General features: G+C 34.5%; 1 protein-coding gene across 1 annotated transcript in view; it reads left to right on the forward strand.

Moving 5' to 3' along the window:
- LOC138175717 (voltage-dependent calcium channel subunit alpha-2/delta-1-like) overlaps nucleotides 1–24,556 on the forward strand; it is a 429,557-nt gene that overhangs the window by 253,870 nt on the left and 151,131 nt on the right. Inside the window, exon 4 of the mRNA XM_069106216.1 lies at nucleotides 14,093–14,224. Coding sequence (XP_068962317.1) covers nucleotides 14,093–14,224 — 132 coding nt within the window. The remainder of the gene's footprint in view (nucleotides 1–14,092; nucleotides 14,225–24,556) is intronic.

Genomic DNA, 24,556 nt, shown 5'->3' on the forward strand with positions numbered 1-24,556 from the left:
ATTGTTAATTCACCAAGCCAGATGTATATGTGGCCTCCAATCTCAGAGTGCATTAATGCATTCTCAAAACTAAGGCAAAGATAGATTTTTCACATCTGATTAAATCTTTGTCTCTTAGCGGGACTTCTCCCCCAAGATTTCAAGGAAAGGTATGTGTGTATAATAAAACCGGGAAGTACATTTTATTTTAATTCCGAACTGTTTGATTTCTGAAAGCCTCATAAAAAAAAGTGAAATAGGATTTTAGGGGAACTCCAAGTTCATTCCCTCCCTTCAAAAACCATTCTTTTGTCAAAATGCCATAATCCCAAAACAAGAAGGAATGAAATTAAATCAAAAGATTGTACAAAAGGAAAAACTTTGTGAATAAAAGGTGTTTAAACACAGGGAGTAGCTCTCTAAAGGAGGATACCAAGATCATTATCCTAAATATAGTAAAAAACAAAATCACTAATTTGTTTTTTTTAATAATGGACACATTTACTTTCCTAAAGAAAGCAAGCTAGATCAGATTAGATAATTAGAGGATTTAGAACTTCAAGTGAAGTTGGAGCTCACCAGATTCAATCTATTCATTTTACAGATGAGGAAATTAAAGACCCAGAGAAGTGAAATAAGTTCTTTAGCTTACGGTAATAAGTAGAAGAGTTAGGATTTGAACCCATGTATTGTAGAGCCAAATCCATTCCTTTTTTTTTCACTTTATCACATTCCTCTACCAAAATTTCTTCCAGTTTTCTGAGTCTTTAATGGAAATGAGTGATAGCGGATTATGATTAAGTATTGTATGTGTGTGTGTTTGTATGTGTGTATGCTGAGTTCCTACTCATACAAATCAGAGTGCTAGGTTCTATGAAATATCCAGCAGTGTCTGGCATCATCTCCATTGTCAAGGTGATTATAATCCAACTGAATAAATAAAATATGTTGAAGACTAATATTACTACTATTCATTACCATAAATAGTGCTTTAAAGTTTGCAAAGTACTTTATATGTATTATCTCACTTGGTCCTCACAAAATTCCTTTAGGGGTTTGAGGCTTGAAACAGACATTTAGTTTGGTTTTATTATAAAATTAATGCTACTATTATCCCCATAATCAATGCTTTTTATTATCTCCTTTTTGCAAATGAAGAAATTGAGTATGATAATGGTTAAGTAACTTGCTGGGGGTGAGGCTGGGGGTCATATAGCTAGTAAGAATACTCATGTCAAGGTTGTTGCCTCTGCTCACAGCAGGATAGAAGCTATTACTCACATTCTTGTTTTCCTATATTGCTTACTTATAAAGAAAATGATCATTAACTGAATTTTACTGTGGTGTACATAATCATACTGAGATATTTGGATGTTTATGTTGTAGATTATTCCCCCTTTTATTCCAATTAAATTTTCTAATGAGCTTCTGTTTAGAATGAAACATATCTGAGTTCATTTCCAATTGTAGTATTGATTCACATTCTTAGCATTTTATTGCTTCCTGCAATGTTACCTACTCCATAGAGTTGTTTACATGAAACAATGTTTGTCATGTGCTTAGCACAGTGTCTGGTACACAGTAGACCCCTAATAAATGCTTGTTCCCTTGCTCCTTAAGAAATTGTTTTGTTTTGTTTTGTTTTGTTTTTCCTATAACAAAGGCATGGATTGAAGGTCTTGTCCTGTTCTGCAGAAAGTGGCTTTGTAAAATATAGGAAATGGTATTTCTTGACTATAGGTTATTAGTATAAAGTTAGTGATTGAATTTCAAAATATGTGGCATAGCCAAATTTACTTCTGTTAAAGCTTATATTTCGGCATGAGAACTATATGGATATGCTCCAGTGAAGAAATGAGCTCTAGTTGAGAAAAATAAGTGGTGTTTTTCAATTCCATACACCTAAGAGATGCATTGCCTTCAAGGAAAGAAGGCCAGTTATTATATAAAGTATTTTAGCCATTTTCCAGACTGAAATAAGACATTTTAAGGTTCTAAAGATACAATCATTTATTTCAAATATGAGGGTGCATTATGTATGTAATAGAAAAGAGACTTGCACCTTAGTATTATATCTGAAGAGGGTAAAAATAAAATACCCTCTATTTTTTAGTGGTATGTAAAAATCATCTTCACATGTTATCTCAATTTATCATAGTAATAACCCTTTGAGGTAAGAAAGTTTTAGTAAGGGTTATTGTAATAATGCTATTAAATATTGTGATATGATTATCATGTTATGATAAGGATCTTATAATTATATTATAAGAAGATATTTGAAACTCTGATATTTGCCTGATATCAAAACAGTGATTTCAAGAGTAGAGGCAAAACAAGAATTCTTGTAGTCAAATTGTTATTCCACTGCTTTGTCATTTTCATGGAACCATGGGGTCCTAAATCATAGTGTTCAAGATGATTACAGAGCCAGAAGATAGAAGATTAGCCACTTTAGACATACTAAAAGTTAAAGTGCTGGAGGATACATGAATTGGAGCTGGATAAATGGCCAGTCCTCTGTTCTACATATGAATTTTCTACCAGCTATATATCAAAATCTCCAAAACCTCCAATAATCCCCTGTTGACACCTTTGAATCCTTCTATTAACAGACACAAACTATGACATTGGCTCCCATTTTTCTTCTTGTAAGGGATTTCTCCTATTAGATTGTGAAGTGGTTTTCTTTGGTTTCACCCCTTGCGTATTTCATGGTCAGCAGATGTCATTAAGGGGGACAGCTGTGTTACAGGCTTTATCCAGGTGGTAACTCTATAGGAAGCTAAAGGAATAGGAAATAGGGCCAGGTAACTCAGTTTTACAGGTTCTGGGGAATAGACAAGGACAACGAGCTTTTAATATTTATACCTAAATTAGCTGTAGGAATAAGGCTTATCTCCTCATTAGTTTTCTCACATACTCTGGTGCATTCTGTTCTCCCCATCCACAGTATGAGTTGGGTTTCCATTGCCTCAGATGCGATTAGATAGATTAGATCTGGCCTGTCTATCCCCCTATACCTTATTAATCTTTCATTTACATTGAGATTAGATTAGATTCCATTAGTCAAATCCACTGAAAAGGGTCTGTTCATTTTAATATTTATGAACACTCTTCAGTTCTTAAACTAGATTCTTATTGTCTGGACTCTTAATTGGATCAGTGGATTCTCTCTTTTTTTATTAAAATTTTGCTTTCCAGAGATTAGTGGCACTGAACAAAATAAGACATGTCTTACTTAGCTCCTGTGTTAAATTCATCTATTTTAATTGTCATCTCTTTCACCATAATATGAAAATTACCCTTATTATAAAGGTTGGAAAAGAATAAACTGTCTTGTAACAAACTCTCGGAATCATTATGGAGTCCTAGAAAATTTATATTTTGTGAATTATAAATGTTATCTTGGGATTTCTGCATTAGGAAACAGTATTTCAAAAAATATATATTAAAATTGAGGGTCCCTCAATTCCCTTTATAAGGATTTCTTTATTTCTTGAATTATTACATTAAGATCATCACATTTTTGCATTTGATAAGGAATATATATATATATGAATTTAGATGCATCTTCTATTAATATTTGAGTCACTGTTTGTAAATTATTGCTTTTATTCAATTTAATAAACATTTATCAGGGATTTACTATGTGCCAGGCACTATGCTAAGTACTGAGGATAAAAATAAGAAAAAAGCAAGACAGTCCCTGCCCTTATGGAGCATACAATCTAATGGGGAAAGACAATACACTGGAGGCTGGAAAGTAGAGTGGCCACCAGGGGGATGGGTACAGCAGGTGGTGCCCAATATCAAAGTATTTTTCTTTGCTTTTTGGAGGGGGGAGGGCATGGCACTTGGGGTTAAGTGACTTGCCCAAGGTCACAAGGCTAGTGAGTGTTAAGTGTCTGCAACCAGATTTGAACTCAGGTCCTCCTGACTCCAGGGCTGGTGCTCTACTCACTGCACCACCCAACCACCCCTAAGTACAACAAAGTAGAGAGAGCTAGGAGTCCAATTTCTGCTTTCTATAAAGTAAGCTTTTGAGTATTCTACCCTGCAAACTTCCAATCAGAGGAGAGAGGAGAGTGATTAAAGAGAGAACACAGTATGATGATATTTTCCATATATAAAATAATAAAATTATTCAGCATAATTGTTGTCAGCATCTTCTATGATTATTTTTTGTTTTATCTTTTGTTCCAAGGATAAAAGTCCCAAGTAGTGTAAACAGTTTGGCATCAATGGCCTCCTTTGGATCAAGAGCACAGGAGCCAGCTAAGATCAAGAAAAGTGATTACAGTTTTCCTAGAGTCTAGTGAGTGATGAAAGAAAACTAGATTTAGAATTGGATGACCTGGAACTAAATCCAGTCTCTGCTATGTACAACCTTTATGATCTCAGACAAGTCATTTAATCTTGTTGACCTTCAGGTTTTTCATTGATAAGATGAGTGGACTGAACTAAATGATCTCTAAGGAGCTCTCTTCAGGCTTTAAATCTGGTTGATTGGTTGTTGTCCTTCATCTTTGAACTTAGAAAAAGAGGATTGCTTTACTGTGATTTCAAGTGAATGGTGCCCTTTTACATCTTACCTAATCAGGATAATTTTTTTTTTAATTATAAGATCCTTAAAATATCCTTTGTTTTTCTTGACTTCCCTTTTACATCCTTCCACATTTCAAAAAACATATTGTTTCCACTATTGGTACTGATCTGATTCCCAACCCCAGAACCAGGACAACAAAAATATTGAGTGAAACAATGATAATAATATCAACACCCACAGTAATATATAAAACATTGTTTATCATCTGCTTGAATAAGTTTGTCTTTTCCTATTTTATAGAAAATATATGAAAACTTTCTTATTTAAATCATTAATTGAGAAGTTACCATAGTGATTAATGCATTTAGAAAATAGACCAGTGACTACAGAATTATTTACAATCACCATAAAACTGAAAGTAATTTTTCATTCTTTTTATGAAAATAAATGATTATCAGACCTGTATACAAAATAGCTTGTCTGGCTTCTTAGATTTGGAAACATAAGGATATTAATTTTTTCATAATTTAAATTACATTATTGTAAAATGGTATTGTTACTGAAGTAGTGAAATATACTTTCTATAAATTAGATTGCTGTTCAACTTGCATAGAAGTATAGATATTTGGATATCTCAGTAATTTTAATAATTTCTTTAAAACTGTGAACCAGCTTCACAAAAAAAGCTGTTAGTCAAAAGTCCTAGACCCTCAACAAAGCCACCTTTATATTATAAATTAATTGTAACAAAAGCTCTCTCTCCCCTTCCCCCCTCTGCTGAGAGCCTATCTACTTCATTAGGGAACTATTGCTGACATTTGTTCAGAGATTATAAATAGCTTTAAGGCTTTTCAAATAAAGTTATACATTGCCTTCAGCGAATAGTGGGCCCTATACACTGAATAAATCATCAAAAGTATATGCCAACTCTATTTAAAAGGGAGCAATAGTGCAGTGTTTTATTGATTAAACTTGTAGAGAGGAAAAAAAATTGAATTCAGAGCTTGTCAAGGTTTCTCTACTCCATGTCATAAACAAGATAGAGAAATAAAACGTGTGTGTTTCTGTGGAATTAGCAGACAAGAAAGATGCTTCTTTTGTGTGATGATGAATTTAGGTTTTCCTTTGTTCTGGTGACAAGCTTCACTGAATAATGGAAGAATACCGTAAAAGAGATGCTCTCCAAAGCCCAAGGCCAGTTTTTGAAAACCGAGTGTAAGCATAATGGAGCTGTGTATGTGCTGTTTTGACTCAATTATCAGTCAAAATCCTCTTATGCTATTCAGAGTCGAGGCCTAAAAGTCAAAGTATGCTATTCCAGCTTTTGATGCTTAGAGTAGGTTTGGCCTTGACAATTCATAAAAGATTCATTTTAGCAAAATCTGCTATTTCAAGAAGGAAGAGTCATTATTCACATCTTTAAAAGCTCATAAAAACTGCATACGTAAATTTCACTTTTGAAAGTAGCTGTGATACACTTCTGTAAGTTTTTAAGGCCTGGTCCAGATGAAGGTTAGATCTTGTTAAGTTTCACATAATGGAAAATTTCTACATTGTCATTCATATATGACTGATCTCAGCCTACTGCCCTGAGGGTAAAGAACGTTGGTCAAATGGGAGAACTGGTAATGGAGAATATGAATGGTTAAGTGCAAGGTATGACCACAGTAGGCAAGGCAGCATGGTGGTGTAGAGTGCTGGGCATCTGAGACCTTCTATCTCCTTATATGTAAAATGAAGGGCTTAATGATGTGTAAGATCCCTTATGATGCTATGGTTCTATGAAAGGCTAACCCAAAGCATTGAGTGCAATGCCTCAATGATCATGAGTTAGTTAATAGCATATATTTCCATATCAAAGACAATGCAATTAACAGACAGCCACTTCTTTTGTCCATACTTTTAAAATTGCCTAGGTATGTTCAGTGAAGAAGTGATATTTTATTTATTTTATTACACTGTTTCTTTTGGACCTGGCTAATGACTATGCTTCCTTTCTATTGTCTGAGGACCAGCTTAGATACATTTGAAGAGGCTTCTCAGATTAACCGCAAAAAGATAGATTTTTCAAACCAAGCAATTTTCAGAGAATATCTATCTGCACAGAAGGTTTGTAATCACTGTTGGTAGAGCAGAGAACCACATCTATACAATCTAAGATCTGTGAAATATTAAAGGAATATTGAACAAATAAATTTTGAAAATTTCTCATCAATGTAATACAATAAACATTTAAATGCCTGGGCACTGGGGATACAAAGAAATAGACTACCACTATTTGGTCTATTTCCAAAGATGAATAGAGGAAAGGGAAAAGAACATATATGTTCTAAAATATTTATATAGCTCTCTTTGTGGTGGCAAAGAACTGAAAATTGTAGGGATGCCCATCAATTGGGGAATTGATGAACAAGTTCTGGTATATGATTGTGATGGAATACTGCTGTGCCATAAGAAATGATGAGCTCAATGAATTTAGAAAAACATGGAAAGAGTTGCACAAAAAAAGGAAGAGTGAAATGAGCAGAACTAAGAGAACATAGCATATTTTATGTAACAGCAATATTCTAAGAATGACTTTGGGTGAATAAGTTATTTTGTCTATTATAATATATTATGTGTAATATAATTATAGCCCACATTAACTATAGAGAACATAAAAAGAAATACAATATCTGCATCTAAAGAACGGGTAGACATATGTATACAATATCTATATCTATAATATAATAATATATATATACCTATTTGTGTCTAACAGTAGCCATGGAGTATGGGGGGGGAGGGCCGGGGGACAGAAAAAGAAAATAAATTTCCCTGATAAATTTGTTGTATATTTGAAAGGAACAGCAAGTTGTTTATATTGGACTTGCAGTTTCATATACAATCATCTTTTCTTATTGTACTATGTTAAGTAATTATTCCATATATTAAAAATAAAATTTAAAAATAAAACAGACCTTTCCCTCAAGAAATTTCTATCTCCTTTAAAATTCAACCTGAAGCAAATGTTAATTAGAAATAGCATTTATCTATTATTTATAATGAGTGATATTGCATTCAGGAGGAAAAACAAGTCTTTGAGCAGAAATTCCTTTATTTAAAGCCAAGGCTCTTCAATTAAGATCCCTAGACCTCCAAGGGATCTACATAGATAGATTTCTGTAAATTTGTTTTTAAATATTTTGATAACTATATTTCAGTATAATTGGTTTCCTTTGTAATCTCACATACTTAATTTAATGCATTTCAAAACAATTTTTTCTGAGAAGGTATCCACAGTTTTCACCAGGGGTCTATGACACAAAAGGCTAAGGACCGCTGCTCTGGATTATAGATTTAGCTGCCTCGTCTGATCTCTTTCTTTTAGAAATTACAAATCTGAGGTCTTCAGAGATTTAGTAACTTGCCTGGGTCACACAGGCAATACATGGCACAATCACTTTTTAAACCAACATCCTGACTCCAAATCCAGGAGCACTTTTTAATGTACCAGAATGTTTATAAAAGCAAATGGTATTTACAAAAGTCAGGATCTTAAAATAAGTAATGAACACAAGCAAGAGACCTTGCAACCCTGAGTTGTTAAACAAATCCTCATAATAAATCTTAACAAACAATATTCTTTGAACATGTGTGTGTTTGCATGTGTAGGGACACAAAATGACTACATATATATCACCTTCACACACACCTATATATCTTTATCTATGGTTGTTAAGTAATTTTTCAGTCATGTATGACTTTCTGTGACCCCCTTTGGGGTTTTCTTGGCAAAGATACAGGAATGGTTTGCCATTTCCTTCTCCAGTTCATTTTATGAATGAGGAAATGAGGCCAAGAGGGTTAAGTGACTTGTCCAGGGTCACACAGTTAGTAAATGTATGAGGCCAGGTCTGAACTCAGGAAAATGAGTCTTCTGAACTCCAGGCCTGGTGCTCTATCCACCTAGCTCTGTGGGTGTATGTATATATGTATGTGGATGTATATATATTTTCAAGCTACTGAAGGGAATGAACTAATCTACAATAAAATTGTAGCATTTAGGATACTGAAAGGTATGTGTGTGTATGTGTGCATGTATGTAAAGGTGATATATATATATATATATATATATATTTATAGATACACACACACACTCATAGTATGGAAGGGAGAGTGAACTTAAGACCTTAAACAAAATTTGTTTTCAACATAATGATGAGTTCATTAACCTACTGATTTATTGGAATTTGTGACCTGCATGCAACTTAAGGAAAGCCTGAATTGTTAACACTGATTTTCTGAATCTTTTACAATCTTCTTTATCTGAATGATAAAAAAGTAGTGAATTCAGAAGATCTGGACTTCAGCCCTACTTTTGCGGGAGTATGGTTAGTTGACTGTGATCTTGGGACAAGTTATATAACTTCTCTGAGCTTCAACTGATAATTCTGAGGAAATACGCTGTAAGATTTCTTCAGGTTCTATACATTTATAATTATATCTAATGAGAAAAATATATTTCTGAAAATAACTTAAAAATCATTTATCTGTTTAAAGAAAAGCTGAGATCTGGTTTTGTAAAAGACAAACTACTAGGGAAAAGTTCTAACAGTCCTATATTTCATGTTCCCTGACTTCTTTGGACCAAGAAAGAAATGAAAGATCAGTGATTACTATTTTCTAAAGCTGAGTGAGACTTTAACCCCAACACATTAGCTCTGAGACTTTTTGGTTCTACGGTCCATTATAACTCTCACCTTTATGATGCAGGGTTCCAGTATGTGACCAGAGGCAGGCCATCTTCCCACCTAAAAGGCTGTTCTGTCCCTTTACCTTTTCTTCCTTTTGCCCCTTAGCATTTTTCTTCCCTTCAGTACATATATTTTTTTTGGAGAGGTGGGGGTGTTCTGGATCTGTGATTTCAGTAGCATGAGAGACTCTCTCATGTGATATACCAGCAACCCCTCTGTTACTTACAAGTATATCTACTTAAAATTCATTTGACTGGACTAGGTAATTTCTAAACAAATGAAAAACCCTCACACAATACAAATAGTACATCCTTTGTCATACATCATAGCATTAGAGTAGAAAGGAAAATGCATACCCACACACAAGTCCTTTGCCATGAGTTTCCTCAACTGATTTTTCAACAAACAAGAATAGTTCAGTTTTTAAAACTGTGCTGGGCAAGGCTTCAATTAAATAAAAGAATCAAAAATAACAAATAATCTATATAGGAAACTTACAGAACAATCCCTGAAGGAGCTTTTATCTAATTTTCCTTCAAGGAAACTCACAATATGAAAGTAAAATCTGTGCTTTGTGAACCACAAACCTATACTTAAAAAAAAGAAAAGGCTGTGATTCACATCAAGACAAATCTTAAGTTTGCTAGCAGTAAAGATACTCAAAGCAAAGGGCATGGGTATGGTGTGTGTGTGTGTGTGTGTGAGAGAGAGAGACAGAGACAGAGAGAGAGACAGAGAGAGACAGAGACAGAGAAAGAGAGAAGGGAGAGGGAGAGACAGACAGACAGAAACTGAGACTGGGAGAGACAGACACTCAGGCAGAAGACCCTCCCCATCTGGCAAACCTTTCCACTGATGCAGATCAGCATCCTTTCTGTAACTTGAAGAAAATCATAGTTTCCTGAGACTACTGAGAAGTTAATTGATTTAATCAGGGGTAAAAAGCTGTCATATCTGTCATAGATGCTCCCTATGCCCAAGTCTTTCTGAATCAGAAACTGATTTCTTATACATTAAACTACATTAACTCAAACACACACAGACACACACAACATATGTGTATATATAGACATATTTATTTACACACACATGTGGATAGAAAAGTATAGCTGTATCTCTATTATCTATTTACCCATCTATCTAGTTATCTATCTATATAGGATATATATCTATGTATGACTTCACTAGTGTAGGGAACTCCCAGTGTGGAACCATTTCTTTAGATCAAACATTCATTCAGTTATGCATTATGGCTTATGAATTTATTATCTACCATTTGCATATGCAAACACTTGAGGGATCTGTGATTTCATCAACATAGGGACCTCATCAGTCATAGGGACTTTCTCTGCTAACTAGGTTACAGATGTAATCTGGGCATGTCTTGATAAGTCCTGAGGCACTGAAAGATACTTTGCCCTGTGTCCCATAGCTCGAATCTTTCAAAGATGAGATTTGAATTCAGGTCTTCATAACTCTAAAACCAGCATTTTATCCATTATACAATTCTATCCCTCTCCTCCCCCCACCAAAAAAAATCAGAGTTAGATTTTAATTTGAAGAGAAAGAGAAGACATCTGAATGTATTTTATTTGGATAATTTAACTGAATCTCAATTATGCTATGATAACTTCAATATGTATTATTGTTTAGAATATTTCATCAAGGAAAAGTAGTTACAATATATTTTTCATGCAATTACCATGATGAATCATTTCTACAAAGGCTGTTTCTTCTAATAAAATTATGTAATAGATTGGACTGTATACAAATTATGAGCTATGTGTATGTGCCATTACATATGTTAGGAAGTGGTATTACTATCCTAATATTATTTTCTATATTTTTGTGTGTAAAAACTTCTATGAAAAAATTAAAGCAACTGCATCATATAACAAATAGGGGGAACAACAATAAAATGAAATTTGAATAATACTTTAATAAGTCTTGTTAAAGAGAGATGAATATGTTTGTAGCCTTCAGTTAACTAAGATACACATGCCATCATATTATTCTAAGTGGAATACTAAGAAATATAGGCTAGCATTTGTATATCACCCGGGCTGGCATTGTTCTAACAGCTTTACAAGTACTCTTATTCGATCCTCATAACAGTTCTGAGAGAGGTAGGTGGTATTATTATCCCCATTTTACAGTTGAGGAAATAGAGGTTAAATAACTTTGCCCAAGCTCACGCTGCTGGATTTGAACTCTGGCCTTCCTGCCTGCAGACCCAATACTCTATCCATTCAGACATCTAGCTGCCTCTGAATAAAGATAGTTCTTACATTTTAAAGAGATATATTTATAACTCCCAGATTTAAAAGTAATGGAGTACAGATTAAAAAAAGAAATTGAAATAAGTTTTTCATACTTTGCAATGTCTGTAAAAAGTACAAAATTTGGCGCAGCTAGTTGGCTCAGTGAATGGAACACTGGCCCTGGAGAAAAAAAAAAGTACAAAATTATCTCAATCTCTGAGAAAGGCCCTGAGGTATGATGGAAAAGGCATGGGCTTATTTTGTTTAACTTCATTCATTCATTCATTCATTTTGCTATAGAAGTTTCGGGGGAGGTGGGGATAGGAGCGTATTGAGAAATTGTCCTACTATAGGAAAAAAAGGCGTAAATAATCCATCTAAAAAATTAAAAAAGTGCCCTTAGAATACCTGGATTTGTCTTCCGGCTCTACCACTGGTGGCTACCTGTGTGAAAAAGAATGAGTTAACTAAACTCTCACAGTCTCTTTTTTTTTTCTCTCAGCTTCTCTGATATTGGGACAATACTGAATGTAGTTATATATCACAAGGTTGTTTTATATATATATATATATATATATATATACATATATATATATATATATGATGAGTTATATGCTAGCCACAGAGTATCTCATTGTGTATAACATATAAAGCCAGAAGAAAGAAATTCAAGATTGAATTAAATTTTATTTTCATGGTTCAGCATAATTAGAGTGAATTAATATAGAGGAAAAACATTTTGAAAATACTGTAATCAAGATTTGTTTGCAGAGTTTTTATTACAAAACAAATTAATTTTAGTAACAAATTACTATTGTAAGCCTATTTCAGAATTTTCATTTTTTGTCCAATTCTATATTTCCATACAGTTTTGTTTCTTATACAAAGAGCTAAGCTCACAGCCTACCTAGTCATTAAAAAAAAAAGTAGCTGCTATGCTACTAAGAAAAAAAAGACAAAGGGGAACAGTAGCAGCCCAGCTAACAAATAAAACCTTACCATGCTCAAATTAATTGAATGCCAGCTGCTGCCTAGGGTGAATTGAGAGACTTGGGGAAATTAAGCAGATATTCAGGACAGATTGGGGGATAATGAAGTTTATCTATATCATAAATAAACTCCATTGTTTGTTCAGTTGAATAGTACTGTAACATTCATAAATGTTTAAAGAAAAGCTCTGTCGCTCCCCTTCTGTATGCTATGTTGCATATTAATGTAAATACCCACGAATAACGAGTATCCATTCAGGTCATCTCTGTGAATATGAATTTCCATATAACTGGTCACTTAGTGTTCATTGGATCATGCTTACGAATATGAATTTTCTGCTATCTACAAAACACTATGGAACTGGCCCAACTCATGAATATTAACATGCACACAACTGATCTTTTTGCAAGCAATCACATCCATAAAGATGAAAATCTTGTTAGCCTGTAATAATGAGCCCTGCTTTAGAATGCTGGTCCCAACCCTATTTTACAATTCACATGTATTTAGTTCAATGTTTTCTTTTTTCCAGTAGCATTTAAATGATAGTGTTTAGCACTTTCTTAAAACATTTCCCTACTTCCACCAAAAATAAAAGCACACCTGTATGTCTTTTTTTTTTTTAACTTTAGTCCCGTTTGCTCTCAGATTTGCTGTAGAAGATAGTACATTATTGCTCCACGGGATCACCTGTCTTTATCCTTAGACCAGAGTCACTGTCCAGTCATTATCATAATTTCTCTATTCCAGAGATGCCTGATCTGATAATTTCCTGACAGATCATGAACATTAGTCACTTGATTTTATTATCTGTGACATGTGCAATAAATTAAAAAAAAGAGATAGCAAATCTGTGTTATTGACTGTTATACTTTGTAATGCAGACTTGGCCAATTTAAAGGTAATCTTTAACTAGGTCTGTAAGATGACATCTACAGATGGCAAATGCTTAGAAGGCACACTGTATTATTTTTCCCCCAATATTTTTTCTACTCTCCATTGTTAGCAAGTTTTGAACTTAAGGGGTGATGTAAGACTAAGGTATTCTGTAAAGAAATAGGATAAGTAATATACCTTACATATCTGAAGTGATGCAGGCCACATTCTAAGAGGGTTTCTGCTTTGAATCATATTTTCAGTAGAGCTAACAGATTTACAACGAAGTATTCATACACCTGAAGTAAATCTCATTCTTATCAGACCCCAACGTCCCAATGTTCAACAAAATTTGACTCCAAATTGTGTTAACAAAGTTACATCTTATGTCTGTTTATGAATATCTGGAAAACCAACTGAATTTTTAGTTTGTATCTAGAGTTTCATATGTGTGTATGTGTTTTTATACATACACATAAATGCATGTATGCATGTATATATATAGATGCATATATATTCATACATATATGTGTGTATGTGCATACATACCTAGATACATAATATGAAATTTTAAAAATGAAATATAAATAAAATAAAATAAACAAAATAAAAAATAAAACAAGTGAAGTAAATTTGTTCAGTAATTTTACAAAAGAAACCCTGAATTCAAAGGATTGTTTTTTTCTCCTTTGGCTCTTTTACAGCAACAATTGTGTTGAATGAACTCAACTGGACAAGTGCCTTAGATGATGTTTTCAAAAAAAATCGAGATGAAGATCCTACCTTGCTGTGGCAGGTGTTTGGCAGTGCCACTGGCCTCGCCAGATATTACCCAGGTAAGTTAATTCTCTTAAGTGATGATGCTTTTCACCAATCAACTTCAGTTTGCACCTCTGCTTTCTCTAGGTAGGGATTATCTTGATTCCCAACTTCTGTTATGAGAAAGCCATTGTTAACAATAGATTTTTAAAAATAGAAATCTTTCCTTTCTATGGACAATTCTGTGGAATCTTTTTTAGGCTGAATAATTTTAGAGTGGCAACATCTATTTTAGGTGACAGGGACACTTCTGGGCTAAATGGGTCAGAGACTGTATAGATAGGAGCAGTGTAGAGAGATGAGGATCTATAGTGACCATAAACCCAGAGTGTGAAATCAGCATTTTAGGCATTGGAACAAATTAAAGAGCACAGATGAATTGTAGATAGTTAGAGTGGGCAGGCCAAAGGTCCAAACCAGTCAGGATCTAAGCATTTGGCAACACGTATAGGACAAGTGTCTGTATTTGACCAAGCATGAAAAGTGGAGCAGGGAATAGAATTTGACCAATAGACATGTAGCAATGATATTGACAGGATAGGCTTTAGGGTCAGGAAGAGCTGTATTCAACTGCTACCTATGACATATAACTATGTGACACTGGATAAGTCACTTACCCTCTCAGTGTTCCAGGCAACTCCCTTATCAAAACAAATTGGGGAATAGTGTCTGATTTGCATTATTGAGGAAGTTTCCCCAATAAAACCTTCCTACACTGATGAAATCATAAGTCTGCTCTTTAGAAAAAGAAACAGAAAAGAAAAAAAAAGATTGAGAACATCTTAAAATGTGGAATTAGAATTTGGAAGATAAATCCATATATAACATAATCAGCATGTGATTTGAATCCAGGACTGTTGCTATGACCTTTTCTCCACTATGGTTTCAAGAACCATTCTGATGTGAATAGCTAAAAGGTAGCAGACCTCTCTGGTCTCCAAACAGGCCAGCTTCTGTACCTGTTGCCAGCAACAGGGGATTGAGGGGACCTATCATTTCTCAGATATATCTTTTTGAACCATCCTTCCCTGGTGGTTAAGGGAGACTTCTGCTCCTTATCCAAATCTCCTCACTTTCATTAAAGTCTCTTGCTGGCTTAATGCTGGTTACAAAGCCTACATGGTCTAATCTGCTTGGGGCAACAGGGCTAATCCTCGGGAATTGACAGCAGCTGCCCTTTGATTTGAGCTGTGTTAATATCTACTATTTGACTGGAACTGTGTTAAGCATCTGCCCCAAACTACTATTATGGCCTCAGGTGTTACCTGAAATTTTACTTTTAAAGATTCTTGATTTTCAATCTTGAAAGCTTTCAGGTGTTTAGGTCTATAATAAATGCAGATAACTTTGATGGAAATCAACACCTAGTCAGAATTTTTAGCTTATTTGATTCAATTCTGATGTTCTGTTAAAAACAAAGTTAAAAGTTAAAGGCAGTGGATAGAGTACCAGCCCTGGAGTCAGGAGGACCTGAGTCACACTTACTAGCCTTGTCAGGAATTCCTGCTGAAATGGAATAATTACCTAAATTATGAATAAGGGAAAAACCAAAATGGACTATTGAAAGCACAGGTCATAGAGCACCAAAAGAAAATAACATGTCTAAACATATGAGGGTCTCAGTTTTGTTTATTTTTATACGTATATCGCAAAACATACAAACCAGTTGCCTGTAATATTCCATGCCCCTTAGCCCTTCCATGAGAATGACATTGAGGGCCCTATGTCAGAAAGGTCTCAGGCTAATCACAGAGCCAGTTAAGGAATGGAAACTTAGCTAGAAACAGAGGGAGAATTTATGAGCCACCATCAGGGAGAGGCAGAATGATATAGTGATTAGAGCGCTGGAGCCAGAGTCAAGACATATCTGTGTGACTTTGAGCAAGTCACTTAACTTATCTGAACCTCATTTTCTTCACTGTAAAATGAGGGCGTTGGACTAGATATCCCCAAAGATTTCTTCCAGCTCTAAATTTATGATCCTGTCTCTTACCTCAGCAGCCCTGATTGGAAGATCTACAATAACTACAGGATAGCTCCATCACATCTTCTGAAAATTGGACACTGGTTTGTGAGTTATTATGGTAGAGAGCAGCGGTGTCAAATACAAATAGAAATGGGGGCCATTAATCCATGCAGCTAGGTGACACAATGAATAGAGTGCCAGTCCTAGAGTCAGGAGGATCTGGGTCCAAATCTGGACACTTACTAGCTGTATGACCCTGGGCAAGTCATTGAATCTTGTTTGCCTCAGTTTCCTCATTTATAAAATGAGGTGGAGAAGGAAATGGCAAACCACTCCAGTATGCCAACAAAAAGGGGTCACAAATAGTTGGATATGATCGAAAATAGCTGAATGAAGTCATACATTAAGGATCTCTACAGGCCAAATACTGACTTATAAAAGCACATATTAGAATTAAATACTTTCTATTGCATTTACATTATTTTATTAAGTGTTTTCCAATTACATTTCAATTTCATTTGGGAATCCTTCGGGAGTGTTGCTGAACCTGAAGGCCACTGTGTTTATTTCTGGTGAAAAGGAAAAAGAATGGGGCGTCTAGGTGGCACAGTGAATAGAGCACTGGCCCTGGAGTCAGGAGGACCTGGGTTCGGATCCGGCCTCAGACACTTAACACAAAAAATAGCTATGTGACCTTGGGCAAGTCTCTTAACCCCAGTTGCCCTCTAAAAAAAAGCGAAAAAGAAAGAGTACAGCTTGATTTTAAATCAGAACACATAGATTTCAGTGCCAGCCCTGAAATGTTCTTGCTGTATGACTTAACAAGCTATGTAGTGTCTCTAGCCCTCACTTTTCTCATACACAAAAATGAGATCATACTCCTTCCTCAATCAATGACTCAGTCTCCAAGCATTTAATAAGCCTTTCTTGCATGCAAGGAACCAACCATGCTTGTCACTGGGGATACAAATACAACAATTGAAACATACTCTGCCTTCAATTAATTTACATTCTACTGGTCCTGAAAGGTTTACTTCAAGGGAAAAAAAATCCTGACCTTCAAAATGCTATTTAATTTTGAACCCTTTATTGTGGTAATGGAGCCAAAAAAAAGAAAACCCTCTATATGTAACATTTTTAGTTATGTCAAAGGTATATTATTTTAATACTTATATATACGTATCAGGCATACCATCCATAAAACTTGACTGTCTTTGATGTGTTAAAAATAATTTAGAACAATTTTTACTTGACTGTATTTTTATAGCATTTTATACATTTCAAATTAATTGCTTCATCTGATACTAGCAGGTCATAAGCACTTTGACAAGAGAGGTAACCTTATATGTACAACCTTGTATGCCTAGCACCTAGGAGAGTGCCTTGTTTATGGGAGCACTTACTAGCACACTTGTTAAAACTCACTTTGAGGAGCTAGGGCAAGAAGTATGATCTCTATCTGACAATTTGGAAGAGACAGGCACCTAAAGGGGGAAAAAAAAGCTAGTTCAAGGTCGTGCAATTAATGGCCAAGCCCCAACTAAAACTCTGGCTCTCTGATTTCTTTTTCCAGTGCACTGTATGCCAATGTGAGAGTTCATGAGATTCTTATGATTATGAATAATTTACTATAAATATTATTTCCTCTTCCACTGGTCAAGGATAGGAAACAAACAAAAAACTTCAGTGAACAATTTAATAGTCACACTTAGATTGATTTGGTTACAGATAAAAGAAAACCTAAAAAAAAATATGGACAAGCATATTCTGGCCCTCTTCTTTGAATCTCAGTTGTCATGTGTACTAAATGAAAGTAAAGATATTCTTTCAAGAGGAAAATAAGTAAATTTTATTTATTGTCTATAAGTCTTTTCCCCATGGAAAATAATGTGGATTTACCTAGCCAAAAACACAGATCTTTTTTTTATTTGTTTTGCTTTTTGGAGGGCAATTGGGGTTAAGTGACTAGCCCAAGGTCACACGGCTGGTTTTTGTTTTAAGTGTCTGAGGCCGGATTTGAACTCAGGTCCTCCTGATTCCAGGACCGATGCTCTATTCACTGCACCCCCTAGCCACCCCCAAAGTGAGATATGATTTTTTTTCCTTTTTCTTTTTGGAGGGCAGTTGGGATTAAGTGACTTGCCCAAGGTCACACAGCTAGGCTAGTTTTGTGGTAGAAAACACATATCTTTATTTGAGAAAAGAATAATTTGAGTAACCTCAGATCCAGTAGAGGAGTGGAAACCTTTTTAAATACTATTCTCAAGCAATTTCCTTGTACTCACCTTTTATTAACAAGTTCTAAATCTTTTTATTCAGAGAACTGCTCATACATATCTAATATCCCCACATGGCTTTTCTCGCTTGTGTTTTTAAACCTGATGCTTCCTCACACTGTTTCTAGAGGATTAGGAAACAAACACAAAAAACATCTACCAAATATAAATCCTATGATAAGAAGGCATGGCAAGTCAAGTAGCAGTAAAAAGAAGTACACAAAATAATTTTTGTTGCTATATCCAACTTTCAAAAAAATAGTCATTCTATAGTAGACATGAGCGGGAAATAGCAAATGATGTAATCATTGTTTAATACTTTGTGAACACTTAGAATAGGCTAGGGGGAAAAATCAGGAATTTTGTAATAATTTTAAAAAAGTCATGAGAAATAATAAACAAATTACCTTAGTGTCCAATTTGGCAACATGCTCTCAGAGTGCTTTATAAGAGCTTAGGGATTTATTCTTTTTTTCTGAGAGAAACATTATTTAAAAGAACATTAGCAAATGGGGTTGCTTTTATTTGGCACATAAAGGAAGATTTTGCTTTTTAGTAGATTAATAATATATATGTAATATATGTAGTATGTATATATTTTATATAGTATATATACATATAGATATTGATTATAAATCTATTATTTATACATAATATCTCAGACATAGAGTATACTATATCTCTATAGATATTAGAATATTTCTATACTTATATTTAGTATCTCAGATAGTACAGATAGAAAACACGTTTGGCCTAGTATTGAATAACCTAGGTTGCTATTGGCTAAGATTAACACTCCTCTGCTGTTCCCAAACATCCCATGGAAAAGAAAAAACCTGTCATCTTTTCAATGCCAGTAATCTACCAGTGTTGCTATGGGATATAGAATACAACATCCCCAAAGAACTAAGAATAATTGAATATATATTTATATATTGCTAGAGGCTTATAGCCAACCTTTAAATAGGATCATAGGTCTGAGACTAGAACAGTCCAATTACCTTATTTTACAGTTGGGGAAACTGAAGCTTAAGGAGGTTGACTTGCTCAAGGTGACACAGGGAGTAAGCATCAAAGGCAGGATTTCAATTCATGTCCTTGGACTCTAGAGCTAGCATGCTTTCCCATGTACTATGCTGTCTCCCTGTTAGTTTTTAGGTATGATTTCAGTTCTTCACTGTTCATGTATAAACAGTCATATCATTATGTACATAGATTTATGGACTATTTTTAAAAACTGAAAAGAATCTTAGAGATTTATCTAACTCCTCATTGTACAGTTTAAAAAACTGGAGATCTTAGAGTCACATAAAGTCTCATAGGTATCGAGGGTATGTCCAGGATTAAATTTCAAATCTCTAGAAAGTCTCTCCAGGGATTGAGGCTTTCCTCCAGAAAAGGATTTCACATCACTAAGGAAATAGATGGATTAGTCAATTTCTTTTATTTTTATTTTTTGGAATGCTCCTTTTGAAGTTCTTTATCCTACCAAATAACTTCTCCTTTTCTTTTAAAATTGCCTGTGGGAATTGTCAAATTTGGTGATTCTTACTTGTCTAAATCATTTTTTTAAAACTAAAACAAAAAAAAATCTCAGCACAAACTACTTATTTCACCTATTATTTCTCTTGAAATCTTTTCAGTTAATACTATACTTGAGATTTTAATTAATAATCAGTGGATTATTATAATGCTATTTTGGGTGAACGTCTCCTTTTTGTAGCATTTAACTACCTTTAACATAATTTAAGGTGATACTTTATAATATGGTCTAAAAGACCATAAATATGTGACATAAAAGTGACATTATTCATGAAGTATTTCTCTTCATTTAAAAAAAACTATAATATTTAATAATGGGATTCAAAGTATGTCAGATCAGAATCAAATAAAATCCTAATAAAAAAATTTCCCTATCCAATATATGGAGATTTTCCTAAAATAAGATATAAAGAATCTGGTGGATATACGTTATGTCTAAGAAAAAAATACATGTGTGTAAACCATTCCAAATCCTTCTTATGAATATCCCAGATGAAACAATAAAGACAGGGAAATGAAGGCATTCTCTCTGGAATAGGGTATGTCCCATGATTTTCTGGAATCTTATAATTGGAAAAAGAAATGATTTTCATGTTATTGAAATGTTGCACTCTGTATAAGGACTGAGTCCACTTATTTCTGTCAGGGTAGGTGTTCTGCTAGTTCTAATCCATTGCATGCCCCTTTAGATCTCTTTCTCATTACTCAGTCAATCTAAGCTGAATGCCATTATAGCTGTCATTCTTTTGAATTCCCATAGCACTTGTTTTAGACCTTTATTTATTCATTCATCCATTCATTTGTTTGTTTATTTATGCATTTTCACGTTCTTCCTTGCATTAGAAGTATTTGCATGCCTCATCTCCTCTACTGGCCAATGAATAACATATCAAGTCTGAGTGTTCTTTGTAGTATTTCATACAGCTGCTTACATAATATGCTACACGTAGTTGCCACTCAACACAGTCTTTAAATGAGCAGGTTAATTTCTTGAGTCTAGCCTTTCCTGTTTGCTTAGTTAGAATTAGCTTGACCAAAGGGTCACCTTAATAAAATATATCCTTCATTTTCTGGCCAAGGAGAACTACTTATAAAACAATCCTTTTCTATTGGTCTCCAAGTCATAAAATTTTCAGTGTCATATTGCTTCAATGAAGAGAATACCCACACTTGGGAAATGGCAGATCTTGTTTAAATTCAAGATTTCTCATAATGTTCTAACAAGAAGGGCCTATAAAATTATGAATCATAATAAAAATATTTTCATAGAAGCTTACAAGACAAACAGATTTGGATTATTTCCCTTACATGAATAAAAAGCATGAACTATATATCTATGTCTAAAAAAACTCATTGATGATAAGAGATTATTGCTTTGCTACTGTCAGACCATAAAAAGGAGCCAATATTATAGTGATCCATTTAATATTAATGTGGCAGAAAACCATCATTTGGGCCATGTAAATGTGACCATGCCTTTAATTAAGTCATCTAGGTAACTTCATAAGCTTTTAAGTTAATGAGTTTGAATGAATAAACACATTTCAGTTGGGGGGTGGGGGGGAGGAAAGCAATGACAGGCAGAATTTGGATATATAGAAAATGGAATGTGGGGGGAAAAAAAGGAGGGGCTCAAGGCATTCCAGGATGGGAGGTGGCATTAATAAAGTACATAAATGAGTAATGAATGTTCTGAACACAGTAACTAGACTAGCCTGACTGAAACATAGGACTTCACAGAAACAAATGGTGGTGGATAAACTTAGAAAATTGGGATAAAGACAAATGAAAGAGCCTTGAATGCCAAGAAGTGGAAGTTAGACTTTCTTTTGTAGGTAATATGGAACCATAGAAGAATTTTTAACAATGGAATGTTTAAAGTATTAAATTGATGGTTTTATATAGGATTAAATTATAATTTTGTGAAGGCAGATTTCAGTTAAGATGTAATTTCAGTGATCTTTCAGGTGCCAGAGCCTCTGGCTGCTATTTTAGTGTTCAGTTCAATTAAATTAAACATTTATATGTATTTACTGTATGCAGGGTGCCAGGGGATACAAAGAAAAATAATCAAACGCTATATCTATCCTTAAGGAGTTTACAAAATACTCTTTAGGGGATACAAGCTGTAAAAGCTAAGTAAATGCAAGGTAAGATAAGGAAGGTAGACAGCTTGGAAGACTAGAAAAGGCTTCCTAAAGAAAGTGGTACCTGGGCCACCCTCCAGTGAAACTAAGGGCTCTAAGATAGTAGAAATGGGGGGAGGGTGCCCTCTAGGGAGTCAAAGCCTAGGCAGATTCATAGATATTGGATATGTAATGCCAAGTTTATGGAACAAGAATTAATCCAGTTTGGCTGGAATATGGAATGCTTGAAGGCAGGTAATGTGAAATGAGTCCAGAAAAGTAGGCTAGAGGCAGATTTTGAAGAGTATTCACAAAAGCAACAGACAGCTGAGTATACATATACTTTTGCATCATAGAATGCATCACAGACTCCCTTTGGTGATAATGGTACCCTAAATTCCTTAGTCCCTGATAGAGCAAACCTGTGGCAACATTTCTGTCTTGTGCATTATGAGGAGCACAGACCTGGACACAGGAATACAAAAATTAGCCAGCTGCCCATGCCACCAACAAACACATCCAGGGAGGCACAGAAAATATTCTCATGTGAATGATGGTGACATCCCAAAACACGGTGACTGCTCCCAAAACATGTTGGTTATAAATCTGCTTTATTATTTTTATTTTATTATTATATATTATTATATTATTTTATTATTATTATATTTATTGTAAATTACTCAGCTCAGGTGACTCCATAACCTCTGTCCATTAGCATACTATTCCCTACCCTTACTAACTATCTCATGGATCAAGCTGTGAGACAGCTAACATGATTTAGTGTGAGACTGATACTGGGAATACTGGGAAGAGGAAGAATGAGAAGAATGCAAGAGATGCATTTATAAGGAACAATAACTGATGTGACGATTCATTTACAGTGAAGTTGAGCTTGGAAAAGGGAGAAATCAAGGTGAAGAAGTTGAAGCAAAAGGGAGAGAAGGATAGTTAAGATAAATCTTAACATTGAAAGAAATAGAGTTAGAGTGCCAGCCCCGGAGTCAGGAGGACCTGGGTTCAGATCTAGCCTCACTTAACACACACACACACACACACACACACACATAAAAACTAGCCGTGTGACCTTGGGCAAGTTACTTAACCCCAATTGCCCTCCAAAAAGAAAAAATAAAAAGGAAAAAAAAAAAAACATTGAAAGAAATGGGCAAGTCAAGATCAGAAGCTAATTTGGACTGGAAGTGATAGACTTCGTATTTTACTTTTTGTGTTTTAGATGATAGTGAGATTGTAACAATGAATAAATTTAGATGCAGACATTTAAATTTAGGGACTGAATTTTCTTGTCTGAAAATCACCTAAATAAATGAGCCAGAGTAGATCGGAAAGAATGCTGATTCTTTTTCCATCATATCTGTATGTCCTATGCTTAAGGAATCCGACAATGATGCAAACTTTTAGAAGCTCTGAAGTAACCCTTAGAAAGAATGATGATGCAAAGTTTTTAATAGAATACCATCCCAATCCATCATAATTTGCATATCTAGTATAACTTTAAGATTAAGTGAAAACTGTAAGTGAAATACTATAGCACTAGGCTTTCATTTCAGAGAAGTTAAGCAGGTCATTTTATTGTTTCATCATGCTCCTTAAAGAGCATTCTTCCTGCATGGAATGATAGCTACAATGTGGGTCACAGTAATGCCTTTGCTAATGAATAAGTAAGCTCATTGCTTGAAGAACATAATAGTAAAATGGGATGTTAATAGGAAAACAGGGGCATGGCCATTTGTTACTGAATTATTCTATGAATACCTTGAATTAAGAGAGCCACAAAGATAACTTTTGTTAACATCTAACTTGGGTTTTCCTTTCTTTATCTTTCCTTTTTCTTCGTTTCATTCTTTCTCTTATTCTTCCTCTCTTCCTTTAGTTCCTCTGAGATTTCATATCATGTATGCATAGTTTGGTATTTTAAAAGCTCTTTTATTCATTATTCTAAAGCCATGTAATACAATACTAAAACAAAAAGGTACCATAGATCACATAAACTCAAGCAAATAATTTGTAGATTCTTCTAGATCTGAAGAGAAGCAGTGTGTCATATTGGATAGAGAGCTGACTTTAAGCCAAGAAGACCTTGGTTCTAGTTCTGCCTCTGAGGCACACTGGCTGTATAACCCTGAGGAAGTCACTCAACCTCTTAATTCTCTGGGTCTTTCTCTATGTCTCTAAGTTGGATAAAAGGTGTGAGCTGCATTGGTAAGAGGAGTATGTGATATTTCCTACACAGAATGAAATCACAGGTCCAGTCCCTATCTAGGTATTAAAGTTTAGTTACTCTTAAGATGCTTCCAAAAGCTACATATTTTTGTTTTTGTTTTATATTTTAACTTACTCTAGAAATGCATCATAGTCATTACTATCAAAAAGGATTTGTTAAACTGTGAAGATATTATCTATTTATGTTATAGCACATGG

The sequence above is a fragment of the Petaurus breviceps genome, unplaced genomic scaffold, assembly GCF_028583685.1.
Source record: "Petaurus breviceps papuanus isolate PSGF00001 unplaced genomic scaffold, PetGlider_PUasm1.0 79, whole genome shotgun sequence".
NCBI classification, from domain to species: Eukaryota; Metazoa; Chordata; class Mammalia; order Diprotodontia; family Petauridae; genus Petaurus; species Petaurus breviceps.